The sequence below is a fragment of the Rhipicephalus sanguineus genome, chromosome 5 (assembly GCF_013339695.2).
Source record: "Rhipicephalus sanguineus isolate Rsan-2018 chromosome 5, BIME_Rsan_1.4, whole genome shotgun sequence".
NCBI lineage: Eukaryota > Metazoa > Arthropoda > Arachnida > Ixodida > Ixodidae > Rhipicephalus > Rhipicephalus sanguineus.
Genome location: NC_051180.1, coordinates 41,115,126 through 41,133,923, shown reverse-complemented (window position 1 = coordinate 41,133,923; position 18,798 = coordinate 41,115,126). Strand labels below are relative to the sequence as shown.

Below are 18,798 nucleotides of genomic sequence, written 5' to 3'. Positions count from 1 at the left end.
AAATAAAACCAATAAGTGACATTCTGTCACTCTAATTAGTCTGTTACGTTATTACATAGGAATAATTTAACCAGACAGCAAAAATAGCTGTGTGTATCCGTTGAAATACGTTTTACGTCATCGTCAAGTTATAACGAGTACTTTCGAAACGAACCTGGGGACAGTAGCATAAGACGAGACAGTTCTCTATCAAATTTTATTTACACGCGTAGATACCAAACTTTTTCCTTCGGCGTTCTAACTGGTGTTCTGGCTTCCTCCTTGCGTGCTGGCATATACACGCAGGAGCAGAGGTTCCCAGAGCTGTTCCAGTTCTTTCTTTCTTCTTTCAAACTCGTCCCTGGTAGACCTCTGCAAGGAGACAGAGATCACGCAAACGCATGGAGGGGTAAGACAACAATCTTAGATACTAGACGCACGGTGGGACACACAGATGAGTCAGGCCGACAAGCAGGAAGATTTCAATGAATATGTTAAATCTTTATTATCGCACGGAGGCCACTACCTGTAAGCAACATGATTCGAAAGGGATGACTATAAGCACTAGTGGTGATCATCACCACGATCTTTCAGCCACTAATCATAATAATTGTCGTTGTCTGCCACCGTGCCTTACATCTGCCCTTTTTTTTCAAACATAGAACTGTACGGCATCTCTCTCTCTTTCTCTGCGTGTGTGCGTGTGTGTGTGTGTGTGCGCGCGTGTGTGTGTGTGTGTGTGTGTGTGTGTGTGTGTGTGTGTGTGTGTGTGTGTGTGTGTGTGTGCGTGTGTGTGTGTGTGTGTGTGTGTGTGTGTGTGTGTGTGTGTGTGTGTGTGTGTGTGTGTGTGTGTGTGTGTGTGTGTGTGTGTGTGTGTGTGTGTGTGTGTGTGTGTGTGTGTGTGTGTGTGTGTGTGTGTGTGTGTGTGTGTGTTTTGGCAATTTTCCTCAAGAAAAGACGTAGCCTAGTCACCGCAGCGGTAACGGTCGCGCGCGCGCGACGAGCCAGAAGTTCAGCCATGCAGCGACGAGCCAGAAGTTCAGCCATGTAGCGACGAGCCGACGAGCCGCGACGAGCTGGAAGACGGAGGCTTCCCCTGAACTTCTGTCCTGCGGCGGCCAGCGGGGGGGCGGGGGGGGGGGGCAAATTTTGCCCGCATTTTTTCAATTTTGCATGTGTGTATATACACGTACACATACAAACGCACGCACTCATCATCATCATCATCATCATCAGCCTGTCTACGCCCACTGCAGGGCAAAGGCCTCTCCCATGTTCCGCCAATCAACCCGGTCCTGTGCTTTCTGCTGCCACGTTATACCTCCAAACTTCTTAATCTCATCTACCCACCTAATTTTTTGTCTCCCCCTCACGCGTTTGCCATCCCTTGGAATCCAGTCAGTTACCCTTAATGACCACCGGTTATCCTGCCGACGTGCTACGTGGCCGGCCCATATCCATTTCTTCTTCTTAATTTCAACTATGATATCCTTAACCCCCGTTTGTTCCCTGACCCACTCTGCTCTCTTCCTGTCTCTTAAGGTTACACCTATCATTTTCCTTTCCATCGCTCGCTGCATCGTCCTCAATTTAAGTTGAACCCTCTTTGTAAGTCTCCAGGTTTCTGCTCCGTAGGTAAGTACCGGTAAGATGCAGCTGTTGTATACCTTCCTCTTGAGAGATAGTGGTAGACTACCATTCATGATTTGATAGTGCTTGCCGAATGAGCCCCATCCCATCCTAATTCTTCTAGTTATTTCACTCTCATGGTTCGGCTCCGCGGTTACTACCTGTCCTAAGTAGACGTACTCCTTTACAACTTCCAGCGTCTCGCCACCTATCGCAAAGCGCTGTTCTCTGCCAAGATTGTTCCACATTACTTTAGCTTTATGCATATTAATTTTCAGACCTACTCTTCTACTTTCCGTATCCAGTTCAGTAATCATGAGCTGTAATTCGTCTCCCGCGTTACTCATCAATGCAATGTCATCAGCGAATCGCAGGTTACTGAGATACTCTCCATTAACTCTTATCCCTAATTCTTCCCAATCTAGGGCCCTGAAAACCTCCTGTAAACACGCGGTGAATAGCATTGGAGAGATCGTGTCTCCCTGTCGTACGCCCTTCTTTATTGGGATTCTGTCGCTTTCTTTATGAAGGACTATAGTGGCGGTGGATGCGCTGTAGATGTCTTCCATTATGTTTATATAGGCTTCGTCGATGCCCTGATTCCGCAGTGCTTGCATGACTGCTGATGTCTCCACCGAATCAAATGCCTTCTCGTAATCTATGAAAGCTATGTATAGGGGTTGGTTGTATTCCGCGCATTTCTCTATCACCTGATTGATAGTATGAATATGGTCTATTGTTGAGAAGCCTGTACGAAATCCTGCCTGGTCCCTTGGTTGATTAAACTCTAATGTCGCACGCACTAACATAAACAAAATATGGTTGGACACCTCCCGAAAAAATTTCTGGCTACGCCACTATGCGGAGGTGTGTGCGCGTTAACCACAACTGCCCATAGTCTCCTCCTCTCTCTTAACACAATCTTGGTGCACTACTGAACGCAAGATGCAAACCCCAATGGTGGGAACTAGGTCAGTGTAAAATAGAAACACATCTCACTGCGTTCATCTCTAGCCAACCCTCCATCTCGTCCACTTTCTTCAGAACGTTGTCCATTTCCTCCTGCTTGAGGACCCTGTTGACGGAGGGATCTTCCTTGATCTTGGTGCGCACCTGGAAAAGATGGACGGCTCAACACTGTTCGGGCTTCCTGACAGTTACAATGCAACCGTGCGTTGTTGCTCTTAGTCGTGGTGCCAAGTGTATGTATTTGTTTCGTAACATACGGTAAAACGATGCGGTTCTGCTTTTCAGGCGAAAGCCTTACATGCCTCATCAAACGCGGAAATTGACCGTCGGTGGCATCATCACGAGTGATGCAAAAAAGCATGATCATCTAATGATGTCACCATATGACGTCATCATAACGTCTCATATAACCAAAATTTGTTATGTCACCGTGATGTCACACGACGACGTCATCACATAACATCTTCAACTGGCCGAAGGTGGGCCGATCACGAAGCATCGAAGGCACTGAAAGCTCTGTGCGCCTTAGCTGGTGCAGAAGGCTTGCAGTGCCTCTGATCCTCGAGGCAGTAAGAAAACCACGTTAGGTGCAGAAATATCCCGGAGGGGGGGATGTTCAATACATCGACTTGGAAGAAAAAGAAGATGGCTTTCGCCTTCCAGCCGTCTTAGGTGAACGCATAAGGGACTCTCTGAGTTTTTTGTCAAAAGGGTCAAGTGTGGCACTCTATTTGTATAAGGGCTTGTCTGGCCCACATAGCTTCTAACGTACGCTAATACCACGCCTTTAGCACAAGAGACAAATTTTCTACTGGGATTTCAGCTTTTGGTTTTGTGTACTCCAGAATATTCCCCTATCTTTTCGAGTCATGGGTTCAGGAAGCTGAGGAAAATGTTGGAGAACGGGCGGTGTTTTAACCTCACTACAAGCTATCTGTCACGTGCTGATCTATCTCTGCGATAAACAAAAGAACAGGCTGTAGCAGGGATCGCAGGAGAAAGCTCGCGTCTCTACTTAAATGCGTAGTGTGCGCGATTCCTTTGACGCCTGTGAGCACTACATAACCTTGTCTCAAGGATGGGCTCCCTTAAATCTGTACACGCCCGTTGATGAGTAGCTGAGGGACATGGATTAGTGTGGAACTTCAAATGAAACTCTTCTAGCAGGAACTGAAGTAACCATTTCTTGTCTGATTATGTGTTCACATTGAAGTCTTCAACGATGGTAACAGAGGTTATAGACAGATGCATATGCACAATTATTTATTTGTTCCAGCATTATTGGTATTCATTGTTATTATTAAAGACGGAGTGCTTGAAGCCTGCTTCACTTACGGCGCAGGTCGGCCCGACTAATTTTACAAGAAAGCAATAAACACTACATATGTGCCCTTACGATGCCCGCGTCAGTCAGATTATGGTTCCAGTGTTGGCTCCGATTTTAAAGCAGTCTAATGAACACTACATTTGTATTTCCATCATTCAACAAGCTATATTGAAGCATTGCTCGACCCCGGAGGAATACATTAACGAAAGTGACGTATGATATTCACATGATTGCACCATAAAGTGCACTTAGTTTCAATAATACTGACCTATCTACTCTGACGTAAGGGCTGACGTTACGTCGCACCATAGGTTACCCTTCAAACGCCAGTGTTGTCGACGTGCCTGGTAAGCCCACATTGTGCGCACAGCTAGTACACTTAACAAAACCACGTCGATCCACCTAGTAACGCTTGGCTCAAAGCCATAATACACACCATAGAGTACTCGCTGACCGCTTCGCATGAAACCGGTCTGCCCACTTTTTTATTAAGACGCCTTATCAAACGCGAAAATTGACCGTCAGCGGCGTCAACACGAGTGTTGATAAGAAATCATCATCACGCGATGACGTCATCATATGACGTCCCATGACATCACAAATCGCCAACGTTTGTGTCATCATGATGTCACTATGACGTCATAACGTGAAGTCACGTGACGTCATAACATGACGTCGTCGTTTGGTCAAAGGTGGGCAGATCCCAGAGGCAGTGCCAAAACCAGCTGAGGTGCAGAAAGCTTAGAATGGCTACGATCCTGGAGGCAGTGCAAAAGCACGTTAGGGGCAGAAAGTTTTGGGAAAGGGGGGAGGAGGAAAAGTATATCGAGTGAGATGAAGAAGATGATGACAGTTTTTGCCTTCGAGTCGTCTTGGGCGCGTGCATAAGGGACCCTATGAGTTTTTGATGCATGGACACGAAAAATACAGAGCCCTAGCCATTTCACTATGTACGGCATCTGGATGCCAAGAGCCCGAACCTCATGCAGTGATATTAAGCTCTGACAGCAAATAGTTAAAGGCCAACTCCGGCGATTTTTTGGCCATGTCAAAGTCATCATCATCATCATCAGCCTGTCTACGCCCACTGCAGGGCAAAGGCCTCTCCCATGTTCCGCCAATCAACCCGGTCCTGTGCTTTCTGCTGCCAAGTTACACCTGCAAACTTCTTAATCTCATCTACCCACCTAATTTTCTGTCTCCCCCTCACGCGTTTGCCATCTCTTGGAATCCAGCCAGTTACCCTTAATGACCACCGGTTATCCTGCCCACGTGCTACGTGCCCGGCCCATATCCATTCCTTCTTCTTGATTTCAACTATGATGTCCTTAACCCCCGTTTGTTCCCTGACCCACTCTGCTCTCTTCCTGTCTCTTAAAGTTACACCTATCATTTTCCTTTCCATCGCTCGCTGCGTCGTCCTCAGTAAAGTAATGGTGCTTTTATGTTCCTGAGACGCTCCTGTTACGGGCCCGATAGCAGAAATACTCGAATGTACTGTCTACGTATGACGTAGACGTTGTTACGAACGAACCGGAAGTCGTGCAAGGCATGCCGGTCACGTCGGCGCGCAGTATGAAAACTGTGACAGCCGGGACGACCAGCGAAGCGCCGGCCAAACCAACGCTGTCTGTCGCCTTGTGCACAGCAGACGCTCGCTGTAGCGGCCGAAGCGCCGAAGTTAGCGGTGCCCTCGGCTGCGTCACTTCCGCCGCCTTCCCAATACTGACGTCACAGACGCAATGTTACCAATAATTGTGGGAAGCCAGGAGGGCGTTTGCAGGCAATCTTTAAAATTCATTTACAAACAATCTGCGCATGTCTCAAGCCTGTAATTTGGCATAAATGACGGAAACGTGCAAAGGAACGTGCCAGCGAATTTCATTGAGATCCACCGAGCTCGAAAAATCGCCGGAGTTGGCCTTTAAGCCACAGTGGGCTATGTACGTACCTGGAACAAGTAGCTCTCCAGCGCATTTCGGGCGGCGATGCGGTTCCTCTCGAAGGTGTCCTGCTCCTTGTAGTTCTCGCTCTCCTTGATCATCTTGGCGATCTGTTCGCTGGTCAGGCGGCCCTTGTCGTTCGAGATGGTAATGTTCTTAGGCTTGCCAATGCTCTTCTCGACAGCCGTCACGTTGAGGATGCCTTCGACGTTCAGGTCGAAGGTGACCTCAATCTGAGGCACGCCCCGCGGTGCAGGCGGGATGCCCTTGAGCACGAACTTGCCAAGCAAGTTGTTGTCCTTGGTGAGAGCTCTCTCACCTTCGAAAACCTGAGCGGACATAGCAGATTGTTTTGTAAATATTTAAAGGAATAGTTAGAGGCGGGGTGCGCCAAGAAATAGTATCTTACGCCATATTCTGCTATAGGTGCATGTTCTTGATGTGCTGAAATGTAAGAAGTGTGCAGCGGCGCACAGTATGAGTTGCAACTTGCAACATGGTGGCCATGGTTGAAGGGGCGCCACGCCTGCACCGTAACAGCGGCAAACGTGAAATAGGTATTGCAAATACCAGTAGTTGAAACGGTGTTTACTTCACTGACTGTTTCCTATGTCGCCGCCACCGTTCAGTGCTGGCACCGCTTTGACCACAAGTAGCATGTTGCAACTCATATTGGGCACGCCTGTATACTTCATATTTGTTTCTTATAATATTTTCAGTATTTTATAATGTTGCTTTCTTGTTGTAGTTATCAATGCAAGTCACTTGGTAAGCTTACTGATTTTGCAGTGAAATATATGCCAGCCGGAGAGTTGTGTGTGCATATTAAAATAAACTGTGTGGATCTGTGTGTGGGCGCGCCCACGCGAGAGTGCCGACATTTACAATGTAATATCCACCGCGTTTTTTACTCGTCGGTACAGGTAGGCAGAAACTTGATGGCCCACCTGTATCAGCACGCTCTGCTGCTCGTCCGTGTAGGTGGTGAAGATGCGAGTCTTCTTGATGGGTATGGCGGTGTTGCGCATGATAAGCACCGTCATCACGCCGCCCGCCGTTTCGATGCCCAGCGACAACGGGGTGACGTCGAGCAGGAGTACGTCCTCCAGCTCTACCGTCTTGTTGTCTGTCAAGACGGCTGCTTGTACGGCAGCGCCGTACGCAACGGCCTCGTCAGGGTTGATGGACTTGTTCAACTCCTTCCCGTTGAAGAAGTCCTGCACGAGCCTCTGTATCTTGGGGATTCTGGTGGAGCCGCCTACGAGAACGACGTCCTTGATTTCCTGCTTGGTCAGCTTGGAGTCGTTGAGGCAGCGCTCCAGGGGATCCAGGCAGGACCGGAACAGGTCCGAGTTGAGCTCCTCGAACCGCGCGCGTGAGATGGACGTGTAAAAATCCACGCCTTCGAACAGGGAGTCGATCTCAATGCTGTGTAAAGATATTTGCGAAATATGCACTTTGCTCGCGCTATAGCTCAAGGTTCTGCGTAAATATAAGTAGTGTTTATGGTTTGACGCGCCGAAACCAACGTTACTAGAACAAACTCAGTTTAAAAGCTCCGCCGGAGAGGCGGTCCGCGTGGCGGTCGTGAGAACTAGTGGCGCTGCAGTCACGTCTAGCTCCCGCGGCTGGCGCTTGTTGTGATCGGCGCCGCCGATGTACGAGCGCGCGTGGGTTACAGCGTCGTCTGCGCTTTGTTAGCTCGTCATTTTTGCGACTGTTCTTGACCAGGCTTAGCGTCTTGTACGAAGACATGTGCATGATGTACGAAGCGTAACGAGGGCGAACAGATTCACAGTGCGGTATGCCGACTTGCTTTGCGCCGGGCTGCAAGAGCGGCTACCGCAACGACGACTCCGCTTCACGACACTTCTTCGGACCTCCAAAAGACCCTACGCCATTCAAGCTTTGCATCGCAAAGATAGAAAGCTTACTGCGAAATGCAAGGTCTGTGACGTTCATTGTGAGAGTGACGACATTGTAAAGCACTATCGTCGTGTCGTTGCGGGACAAGACGTTTTGATCGCACGTGGAAAGTGGGAACTCGCGCGCGGTGCCGTGCCGCGTTTGTTACCAGCACTTCTACCCCACATTTCAAAGCCAAAATGTTCGGGACCGAGGCGCAAATCCCCCCAAAACGCACGGCGTCCCGCGAAAGTCCAGTGCCCAGTTTGAAGGAGCCGCCAGAAATAGAAGAGCAAAACGAAAGGCAGGCGATTACCTATATACGCTACCGAGACTGAGAGTTGCATCACACTAACATTCGATCAGTTGTCAGCTGTCGCTATGCCTTCAAAGCAGTGGATTTTCGAGAGATTTTACGACGAGGCATTGAACAAGATGTGCGGAATATTTTACACTCGCCGGCTCGCGAACGGGCTGCTCAGCGCAAAAATTTGACACGGTACACATAGAAAAGACGAGGACCAGCGCTGGTCCTCGTCTTTTCTATGTGTACCGTGTCGAATTTTTTGCGCTGAGCAGTTTAATAATGGAATACCAACTAGCCCAATCCCACACCTTGCTTCGGGAACGGAGACTTACTTGTGCAAAAGATAATTGTAGTTGCGTAGTGAACGGTTACAGCACGAAACGCAAACGGCTGTCGCACAGTGTAAAGTGCTGAGGGCATGGAACATCTGCTCGGTGAAGTTGAAAACCGAAGTTGAATACTGAAGACACTTCTAGCGACAGAGTACGCGCGAATAATTGCTCGGTGCTCACATCACGGCCGATCTGTTCGAATTGTTTAAGGCGCCGTAGAAGGATGCGACGTAGAAAGATGAGACACCGAAAAGAAACTATCCGCTGAAAACATTGCTCAGAGAAGACATCTATTCGATGTAATCGCACACTGAGATTTCATTTAGCGAGTTCTCGTAAAATTTTCCGATTTTGGGTCAGTATCCCTTTAACCGTCGCGAAAACGTGTCTTGTAAACATTGCAAAGCATCGGTGATGTTTTTCGAGAAAGTTTTTTGAATAAATTGTAGAAACATGAGTACTGTTTTTCTAGAACGTTTTTGTATCTCGAGTGAGTACGCTTCTTTGTGCACTATAAAGGCTTTTACAAATGTGTTGGGTTGTTCTTGGTCTAGATAAGACGGCAGGGGCTAAAATTGTGGTGGTAGTTATAAAAAGTACTGTGAAAACCCCCATTCGCTTAGAAACTCCTATGCTTGGAAGTTAAGCGCAATGTAGACAGCTCAAATATTGTCACAGGGTCGTGACGTCGACGAAGGTAGCAGTCAGCAGGTCCGAGATGAAACTCTTTATTTGGCCGAACTTGTGGCCGGGAAACTGAAAGTCAAACTACAGCAATACAATGATAGCGGCGAACAGAGCGTCGACCGTCGATCAACTGCAGCAGTCAAGCGCGTCGGCTTTTATACAGGCGCTATCGAACTTTCCAGTGATATCGCTGGTGGCGGCGTTATCTCTCGACAAAGCTGGAACATTCGCGTGCAGCGCGCAATCTTACCAAAACGATCTACTACAATCGCGAAGCTTCTCGTACAGTGCTTCGCGGACAGCGTCGAGCGTTGATAACCGTCCTTTCTGGTCAAACCCGAATACATCAAATAAAACAAGAAGTGGGCGTGGTAATGTAGACCGAACATCGATTCTTAGCCAATCAATGAACAACGCACGCGGGCCAATGCATACAGACGACCGTATGCATATCCGCCTAAGTATCCACCTAACTAGTACAATAAGAAAGTTGCCGCGAGCAACCGCGCGGCGGACCGCAGCGTTAAGCCGTGGCAGCAGACGACGCGCCGATAGTGGCGCAAGACGGAACTGCAGCGCCGCTAGTTCTCGCGACCGCCGTTCGGACCACCCTCCTCCGCTGGCGGAGATACGGAGCTTTGAAACTGAGTTTGTTCTAGTAACGTTGGCCGAAACAACGAAACACGCCGTAGTGGCTGACGCCGGACTAAGTTTTACCACCTGGGAATTGTGAACGTGCACCTAAATTTAATTACTCGTGCGTTTTTACATATCGCCTCCATACAAATGCGGCCACCGTGGCCCGGAAATGAACTTAGCTTGTCGAGCTTAGCAGCGATACATTTTAGCAGCTAAGCAACCGCAACGAGTATATTGACGAAGTAATAATGTGGATAGAAAGGTCTCACTTGCACAACAAAGCCCCAGCAGTGGCGTGGCGCCTAGGGCGTAGCGCTAGCGCTGCTAAGCACAAGGGTGCGGGTTCGATTCCCAGGCACGGCGGCCAAATGCAAGAACGCCCATGTACTCAGATTTAGTTACGCGTTAGATACCAGGTTGCCAATGGTAATACGGAGCCGCATACTATGGCAGGCCTCAATCTTGGTTTCTCCACGTAAAATATCAAAATTTAAACCTTGTGCTTCATAATACAGTCTGGTGCCGGATTGAACGAGTGCGGACGGAAGCCTGCGTAATGGATTCCGCGCTATCTTTTTTTTTTCGCGACACTAAACCTGCTTAAAGTCACTGCACTAAAATGAGTGCAGTGACCCTAAGCAGACTCAGTGTCAGACGCTTCAGACAAAAAAGGAAATAAATTTCGTGACTCGCATGTACCGGAGATCCCACCTATGAATGCGATATTAATATACTGAGCGTCAAAGTTAGTCATCATTACCTCGCAACACAAACGTTCCAAAATTCATCGTCTGAAATTACTCTGCTTAGTCACTTCCTCCTCACGTTCCCCTCCCCTCTCGCCACATGCAAGCACACACACGTCGGTAATACTAAATTCACTTAGATGCGTTTGAAACTTCCGCGATGTTTGTACTTGCCTAGCCTTGTCTCTTAGCTTTGCTTAATTTTCATGAAAAGTATGGACCAGCACTACAGCGGTATCTGGCTTTATAAAACGGCTTTTACTAGGTTTTCGTTTTTCTGGCATAGCGCGCTTTATACGGGTATACATTGCTTTCAGTGAAGCAGAAATGCCATCTGATATGTGCCTAACACATCAGCTTCGGAATATAGCCTCATGACGTTCAAGAGTTACCTTCCTTGAGGCGACGTATCACATTGCAGATACGTAAATAGCGTGTTCTGTGAGCTGTAATGTTTATGTACGCAGCTTAGAGGAGCTCCCTAGTGACAGACATGTGTGTTCGTCCAGCCAAACATTTCCAGACTTTGAATGCCAATGTCGTGACTGAAAAGAAAGTAACTCTGATGCCTTTACACTTCAGGTCGTAGACCTTGAAATGGCGCCTAATGCATCACGCAGTTACAAATAGAGTATGGGTACGAATACTGAACTCGGTTGTTTTCGTCGTTAATCTTGTGGTTTAATCTGAGTAAGTAATCCATAGTTTATAGTGCATGCTTGGAGTCAAGTGAGTGATCTCGCGCGCGCCCGCAAGGACCTACGAACGCACACACGTATACGCACATGCATAAAACACACGCGCCGTGGTAGGCTAGCATGTAGTGTGTCGCGCTGCTATGCTCGAGGGCGCAGGTTCGATTCCCAGACACGGTGGCCGTATACTGACGAGGGCGAGATGCAAGAACACCCGCGTGCTTAGATTTAGCAGCACGTTACGGAACCCCAGGCTGTCGAAATTAACTCTGGGCCCCCCACTACGGCATGCGTAATAATCACATGGTGGTTATGGCACGCAAAACGCGGGCAAATATTATTGTTGCTACTACCCTCCCCCCCCCCCCCCCTACACACACACAAGCGCGTGCTCGCGCGCTCTGAAAAGTACACAAAACGTGTCTGGTACAGCCAGACACAAGCCAGATCCACGAGTGCGCACTGCCTTACTGAAGGCTAATTGTTTAATTGCTTCCACGGTTGCGTTGTCAGCGGTGGCCGTATAATGCGACCACTCTGGAATGCGTCGACAATGTTTATCTGTAATTGTCTCTCTCGTGTTGCCACTATCAGAATAATGCTTCTTGAAAGTTGATTGTTAACTTCCGAATGCGAAGTTGAGTTACCGAAGTTCTTTCTCTTTTCATCGTTGCCGTTTCAATGCTGTTTCCATGACTAACGCTCCGAGTGAGCGCTATATTTTTGTTATCTCCTGTATATTTTTCTGTTTCGCATTTGGCACAATTAATACTTATGCCTTATAAATGCCTTAACATAATTAAAATATTCGTTTTAATTGAGAGGAGACCCTATTTCTTGGCTTAGGTGACTGGTATAGTGGCACTCACGCGTCATCGTACGTTGGATTAAATTTGTGTTTCGTCGCACTGTCGAAGCGGGTCTCAGAGGCCACATAGAAAGATGAACCCGCAACATTCAAACACGAAGGTTTCGGGTTCATATCCCGCCGACGGAAAGGGTGATTTCTCGTCCGCTTCAATTCGTTTCAATTTACGTCGCAATTAGTACACTACAGCTAAAGACAACAATTAACGTCATATATGCTTTCCTTGGCCTAATTATCTGTTCGATTCATTGAGGACTCCGTAAGGTGGCATTGGACGTTTCTTCCTTCAGAGCGGTGCATTCGTAATGCTCACCTGGCCTGCGTGCAGGAGGAGAGCGTGCGCTTGGCCTTCTCGCAGGCGGTGCGAAGGCGGCGCAACGCCTTCTTGTCGTTCTCGATGTTTTTCTTGTGCTTGCGCAGAAACTCCTGCGCCAGAAAGGACACCATACGGCTGTCGAAGTCCTCGCCGCCAAGGTGCGTGTCGCCCGACGTTGCCTTGACCTGAAAGGTGCCCTCTTCGATGCAGAGCACGGACACGTCGAACGTGCCGCCGCCGAGGTCGAAGATGACAACGTTGTGCGCATTCTTGTCCTCCTAAACGGGAGAAACGGAAAATGATGCTTCGGTATACAGTTGAAACTCGATTTAACGAAGTTATAACCAAACTCGAAGTATTTCGTTAAATCGGGAAGTTCATAAAATCGGGGAAGGGATTTTTCGGTTCTCGGAAATTTGAAATTGTAACGCAGCGAGACCATAAAGCTACCGCGGCATTGTATTTACCGCTAACTCATTCATGCGCGTGCGAAAAGTACGCGAGAGCAGTTAGATTGTGGAGCCTCCCATGTACGGGTGATGCTGACTAGGTAGACGCTCACGTCAAGCTGTGACAGGCGGCCGTCATACGAATACAAGGAGAACGATAGCATTTATTCTGCCAGCAGGCCAACAAGTAAGAAGGCTGCAAGGAGACGATCAGTGCCGTCTTTCTCAGAAACCATGAAATAACGGAAGTAACTACCATAGTGTTCATGTGGGACCATTTACAGGGACAATAAAGCACCGCTGCCCCTAGCACCATCTGGCACGTAAAAGCGCTGTATACCGACTGTGGAGACCGCTGTTTAACGCATGGGTGCGGCGTGCAGCCTCGTCAAAATAAAGCTACAGGATCGTGACGGGGGCAGCTGCACGTTCGAAGAAAAACTCGTCTGTGCCAAAATGAGAAATTACCGCATTTTTACTAATTTATTTTAGGAAAATACTATGACAGCTTTGCGCTAGTGGTGCCAAGCCCGAGGGAAGAGCGAAGCAGGGTGGCCTTCCTTGTTTCCTCTTTATTTTTTCTTTAATTTTCTCTCTGTTTCTTGTATCTTTTTTTTTGTTTCTGTTTCGTTCGATTTCTTTCTGTTTATTTCTCTCTATCTCTCTCCTTCTCTTTCTTTCTCTTTCTCGCTCTCTTTACCTTTATTTTTCTTTCTTCCCTTTCTTTCCCTCTGCTTCTTTCTCTCTTTTTTGTTTCTCTTTATTTCTCTCCGTCTTCCTCTTTCCGTGTTGCTATCTGTTTTTTTTCTATCCCTTTTTCGTGTCTGTTTCTTTCCACCTCTTTCTCTCTCTTTCTATGTGTTTCTATGTCTTTATTCCCTTTATTTCTCTCTATTTTTCTCTCTCTTTCTTTCTGTCGCTTTCTTTCTGTCTCTCTCTTTTTCTTTCTTTCTCTTTTTCTCTCTCTCTCTCTCTTTGACGTGTTTCACGTGCTCCACTTCGCCCAGCAGAAATTTCGTTTAACGCTGGCACCTGCCGTACTCGGTAGTGGGGCTTGCCCAATTATTGTGACGCATACCCACCTCTGGAGTTCCGCACGACGGTGCCTAAGTTACCGTTAGCTTAAACGGCTTCGCTGTTAAAGCTTCTTTAAGTCGGGTTTGGTGCCATGACAGTTTCGATAATTCCAGTTGATGAGAACATTGAACCCTATGGGCACGTGACAGCGAATACACATTTCTTCGTTAAGTCGGGAAATTCGTAAAATCGGGTTTCGTCAGATCGAGTGTTAACCGTAATCAATTTAGCAGTGTGGTTTTTCTGGGCCAGCTGCTGCATGATGACCAAGTGAAGGGCTCCAGCAAGTTACGACGCGAGCACTATAGAGGAGAAACGTACGCGACAAAGGCTGGACTAACTAACTCCAAGTGAATAACTCCTTTTAAAGGAGTTATTCACTTGAACATCGCCACGCATGCGTAAAGAACCAACAGCAGTGGAGTGGTCATCAGCAGGGTTAGTTCGTATTTTTGCATGATTATTGTTGTTGGTTCTTCAAGCTTGCGTGGCGGTGTTCTAGCGAATACGTTTTTTAAAGGTAAACTACAGTTCTATAAGTCCAGCCCTTGTCATGTGCCCCCACCCCCTAACTTCCCACCCGATCTTTTTCAATGTCGCCTGTGTGTATATACAGGCACATATACAAACCACGCACGAACATGCATGCAGTATGGTTGAACGTCCCGCCCCCCCCCCCCCCCCCCCCCGAAAAAACTTTCAGGCTGCGCCACTGGTGCTCACGATGTTCGTTCGTTTCTTATCTCGTATGTCGCATTTACTCGAGTGTCATAATTTCACCGTTATCAAATATTTCTCCCTGTGATTGTCGTCGGCGTAATTATTGTCGTCAGAAAGATTTCAATGGCCCGGGGCAGCGAATTATTTGCTCAGATGAGGAAAATGAGTAATGTCGGTCCGCTTGTGCTAAGCAAGCCTACACTGTACATTTGAAAGAAGCTGCGTGCGAAGCCACGTAATTAAAATGAGTTAACCTCCATTTGAGCCGCTTTCCATTTGTGACGTGTGAAACCATGCTTGTCTAGCACGCGTATTAACGCAATAAATTTTCGTGACAGCAATTTTACGAGTGAGAGCAACGCACGGGAGGGTAATTCAACATGGCGTGAGCGAGTCAGCCCAAAGCTCTGAATTATCAACTCAAACCCACAGCCCACACGTGGACTGCTTTTGAACGGGCCAAGACGGCAGCAGCTCCCAATTCAAGCGAGAGAACAGGGCGTACGGAATAATTAATAACGGTAGCGTCTAAAAGTTCCCTTGTTCTGGCAGCGTCATCATGGCTTGTATTCAAGGATCTACCCGCAGCGGTGCATTAGTAGTTATGGTGCTTTACTGCTTACTCGAAGGTCGCGGGGTGGAGTTCCGGCCGGGGCGGCTGCATTTCTATGAAGGGAAAATGCTAAAGGTCTGTGTGCTTAGATTTAGATGCACGTTAAAGAACCCCAGGTGTTCAATTTCCGGAACCCTCCACTACGGCGTCTCTTGTATCGTGGTTTGGGACATAAAACCATAACAATAATTATTCGTAGATATGCACGTCTTCCGAAAGTGTTCATTTGCTCCTGTCAGGGGTTCGTAAGATTTTGTTCGGCTGCTGCCGTTAGCACTATGGCATTACCAGGGCTTGGAGCATCTGCCCTTTAAATAAAGTACACGCTTAGAACCTTTTTCTTACGCATGCGTGCGTCCGCACGTTTGTGTGCGCGCGTGTGTGTACGCATGCGTGTGCCGTTTCCTCGTGTATGTGTACTAGCTACCACGCTGGAGATATCTTGCTTAGCCAAATCTGAGAGCCAACAGACTATCACTCACATTTAAGTAATAATTTCTCTAAATAACGTCGCCTACACTTTCCTTGGCTTGAATGTCTTTTGATTCTCAATGTTGTGTCTGAAAAAGAAAAACGAGCCCTTAAAATTCCCCTTCCTTCGTTTTAGCCACATTTATATTTCGTTAAAGTACTTCCTTTGGCGTTGGAAGCACGCGGCGTCTACAGCCACCCAATTGTTTAACAGCGTCAGGGTTTCAGGACCTTACGGGGAGAGGGCGTATGCGTCGTCGTAACTAAGTGCGTGCTTTAATAATGACAGCTTAGACTATTCCGTTCACTGTGCCCACATTTGCCCCTGCGTAAAACGCCGGCACGGTCAAGTTGTTAAATATGCTGATATTATTGGTGTATGTGGTATATGTACTACAGTGCTCGGTGATTGAAACACGATGCTGGGAGCGCGTGGCCCTGGCGGTGAGGATGACGATGAGGATGACGATGAGGGTGACGGTGACAGGGTTCGCCGCACATGGTGACTGCATCCGGTAAACGGTCGTTCAGTCTGTGGTTATCGGTATAGCGCTGGCGGAGCTCTGCAATCTTCGCTCCAGCTGCTTCGCGTGGTGCGACACGTGAGCGCCGTGCTCCACAAGCAGTTCTCCGAAGGCTCCAGGAACCACAGACTGAACGGATGTCTACCGGATGCAGTCACGTGTCGCGAACACCCTCACCGTCACCCTCACCGCCAGCAGCCATGCGCTACGAGTATCGCGTTTCAATCATACGTAATTCTCTAAAGATGAGCAACAAACCCTGTCAAGGCCGTAGGCTATTGCGGCCGCCGTTGGTTCGTTGACAATGCGGAGTACTTCGAGCCCTGCGATGGCGCCGGCGTCCTTCGTCGCCTGCCGCTGTGAGTCGTTGAAGTAGGCCGGTACGGTGATGACGGCCTTTTTGACGGGCCCGCCGAGGTAGGCCTCCGCGCTCTCCTTCATCTTGTAAAGGATCATGGACGAGATCTCCTCCGGGTGGAACACCTTGGTTTGTCCGCGGAACGTGACCTGGATCCGTGGCTTGTTCCCTTCGCTGATCACTTTGAAGGGCCAGTGCTTCATGTCATTTTGCAAGGCCGGGTCGTCGAAATTTCGTCCGATGAGCCGCTTAGCATCTGTCATGGGGGACAATGAGCATAAGCGCAGGCTCCTATGCTATGATTATATGTTTTCGCACAAATACGTGATTTCACTCTCGAGGATGACAACAGAAGCACACACAGCAGAAAAGCTAGACGTCACGTTGACTCTGACGAAAGTAATATACTCGTAATATATTTGTACGTTGTCAATGACGACACGCTATTTAGATTCAGCATAGCGTCATGCTCGGCTTTCTGATGGCTTCCCCGATAATATTCTATATGAGATCGACAATATTGTACTTTCAATTGGTCGGTTAATATAACATTATGCGATGCTAAGCTATTTATCGATGGAACAAAAACAACTCAAGAGCCGCTACCATAACACGGGAAAGACTTCGCTGTTGCATAGTCCTAGCGGGCCTTGGCATTGGGAATACGTTGTTTTAGAATGCAAACCCGCGAAAACTCCGCTGTAGCCATTTACCCTTCGGAAAGCATGCATGAAAATATATTCGTGCTTATGACCGGTGCATCATTCATTCTGAAGGAATACCGCGCAAAACGAACGTTTGAGCAGGGCTTTCAAATTCTTCGTTCTGAGCAAATGTGCGTATGCGTGGTTGCTTGTTTCTGTGTGTGTTATGGCGAGCGTTTCTACGTATGCGATCAAATCAAGAGCTGTCTTACGTTGGGCGGTATTAGTGGTGTTTTCTGGTTATTTCGCATCTGGCCATAGTCACGTATACAGCTGTTTAAATCACGGATAAGCAATACATTCGCTGTTCAGCACCTGTGTATGAAGTCCGCTGTATGTGTGCCCTTCTCTTGCCTGTCGTATGCGTCAGTGGGCCCATATCACGCGCTAATGACGTATTATGTTTGTTCTTCACTTCACGCATATATCCTGCAGTGGCAGCGATGCTTCTCATGATGCTGTATAATTATACCGTAATCCTAATAGCAGTAACAAACCCGTACGTACAACTTACATTGCGAGATAAGAATCACAATCAGAATATCGTTCATAATGTCGAGGTCATAGTAAGAATTCCTAGAGCAGCATGTATGGAAGGAAGACACGTAGTTATAAACTGAACTGGGACCTCCTGTGCATGATTAGAAGAATTATTGAAACTAACAACAGCGACAACATATGGAATTAGAGGTTATGGAGTCCTGTTAAATGACATCAGAAATCGACTAGGGCATGGAGTGACCGTTTCGACAACTGTACGTATTCTTGACAGGGTAGTCGCTGCCCTGTATAAGGCAAGCCCTCTTGTCTCATGAAAGGCTTCTTGCCACATCAGGCCTCCATATTCTTTTGTTTAGTAATTGGCATGACAGTATAGTGGTCGCATACGTTGATGAAACACGAGCTTGTTAAGGAATATAATTAGGTTCAAGAACTACAAAGATACATTTTTTCAAAAAGGAGAAAGCGAATACTTCTACAACAATGGCGAACGATGCTCCGACGCTTACCGAATACTGTGTTCGTGGGGTTGAGCGCCGCCTGGTTCTTGGCGGCCTCGCCGATGAGCCGCTCTTGATCGGTGAATGCCACATAGCTGGGCGTCGTGCGGTTACCCTGTTCGTTCGCGATGATCTCCACTCTTCCTTGGCGGAACACACCCGCGCACGAGTACGTCGTGCCGAGGTCGATGCCTATCGCTGGCGCCGTCGCTGTCGCCATTGCGCCACCGCCGGGACCCCGCCGACCAGCTGACGGTATATTAAGGAAACAGCGAGGGCGTGAGGGTCAGTCCGGCTGGTACTGATCTATGGAGGCTAGCGTCACGAGGCATAGTATTTGCGAAATTCTACAACACACGCCTGCCAATTCCGACATCGCATCTGTTGAGATACATATATTAAGCATTTTCTTCTTTTTTCTTTTATCGCGATGACATCTATATGGACACTCTCGACAGGTTCTTGTAATCATATATATATATATATATATATATATATATATATATATATATATATATTATATATATATATATATATAT

The 18,798-nt window shown here is 47.7% G+C and overlaps 1 protein-coding gene across 1 annotated transcript; it reads right to left on the bottom strand.

Moving 5' to 3' along the window:
* Positions 1-222: 222 nt before the first annotated feature.
* Positions 223-18,479, bottom strand: LOC119393534 (heat shock-related 70 kDa protein 2). Its single transcript, XM_037660602.2, has 7 exons — positions 18,269-18,479; positions 16,455-16,810; positions 12,340-12,620; positions 6,795-7,275; positions 5,856-6,176; positions 2,608-2,721; positions 223-351 (listed from the first exon to the last, which is right to left on the bottom strand). The coding sequence occupies exons 1-7, from the start codon at positions 18,477-18,479 to the stop codon at positions 238-240; spliced, it is 1,878 nt and encodes a 625-aa protein (XP_037516530.1). The 3' UTR covers positions 223-237.
* Between the last annotated feature and the right edge of the window lie 319 nt (positions 18,480-18,798).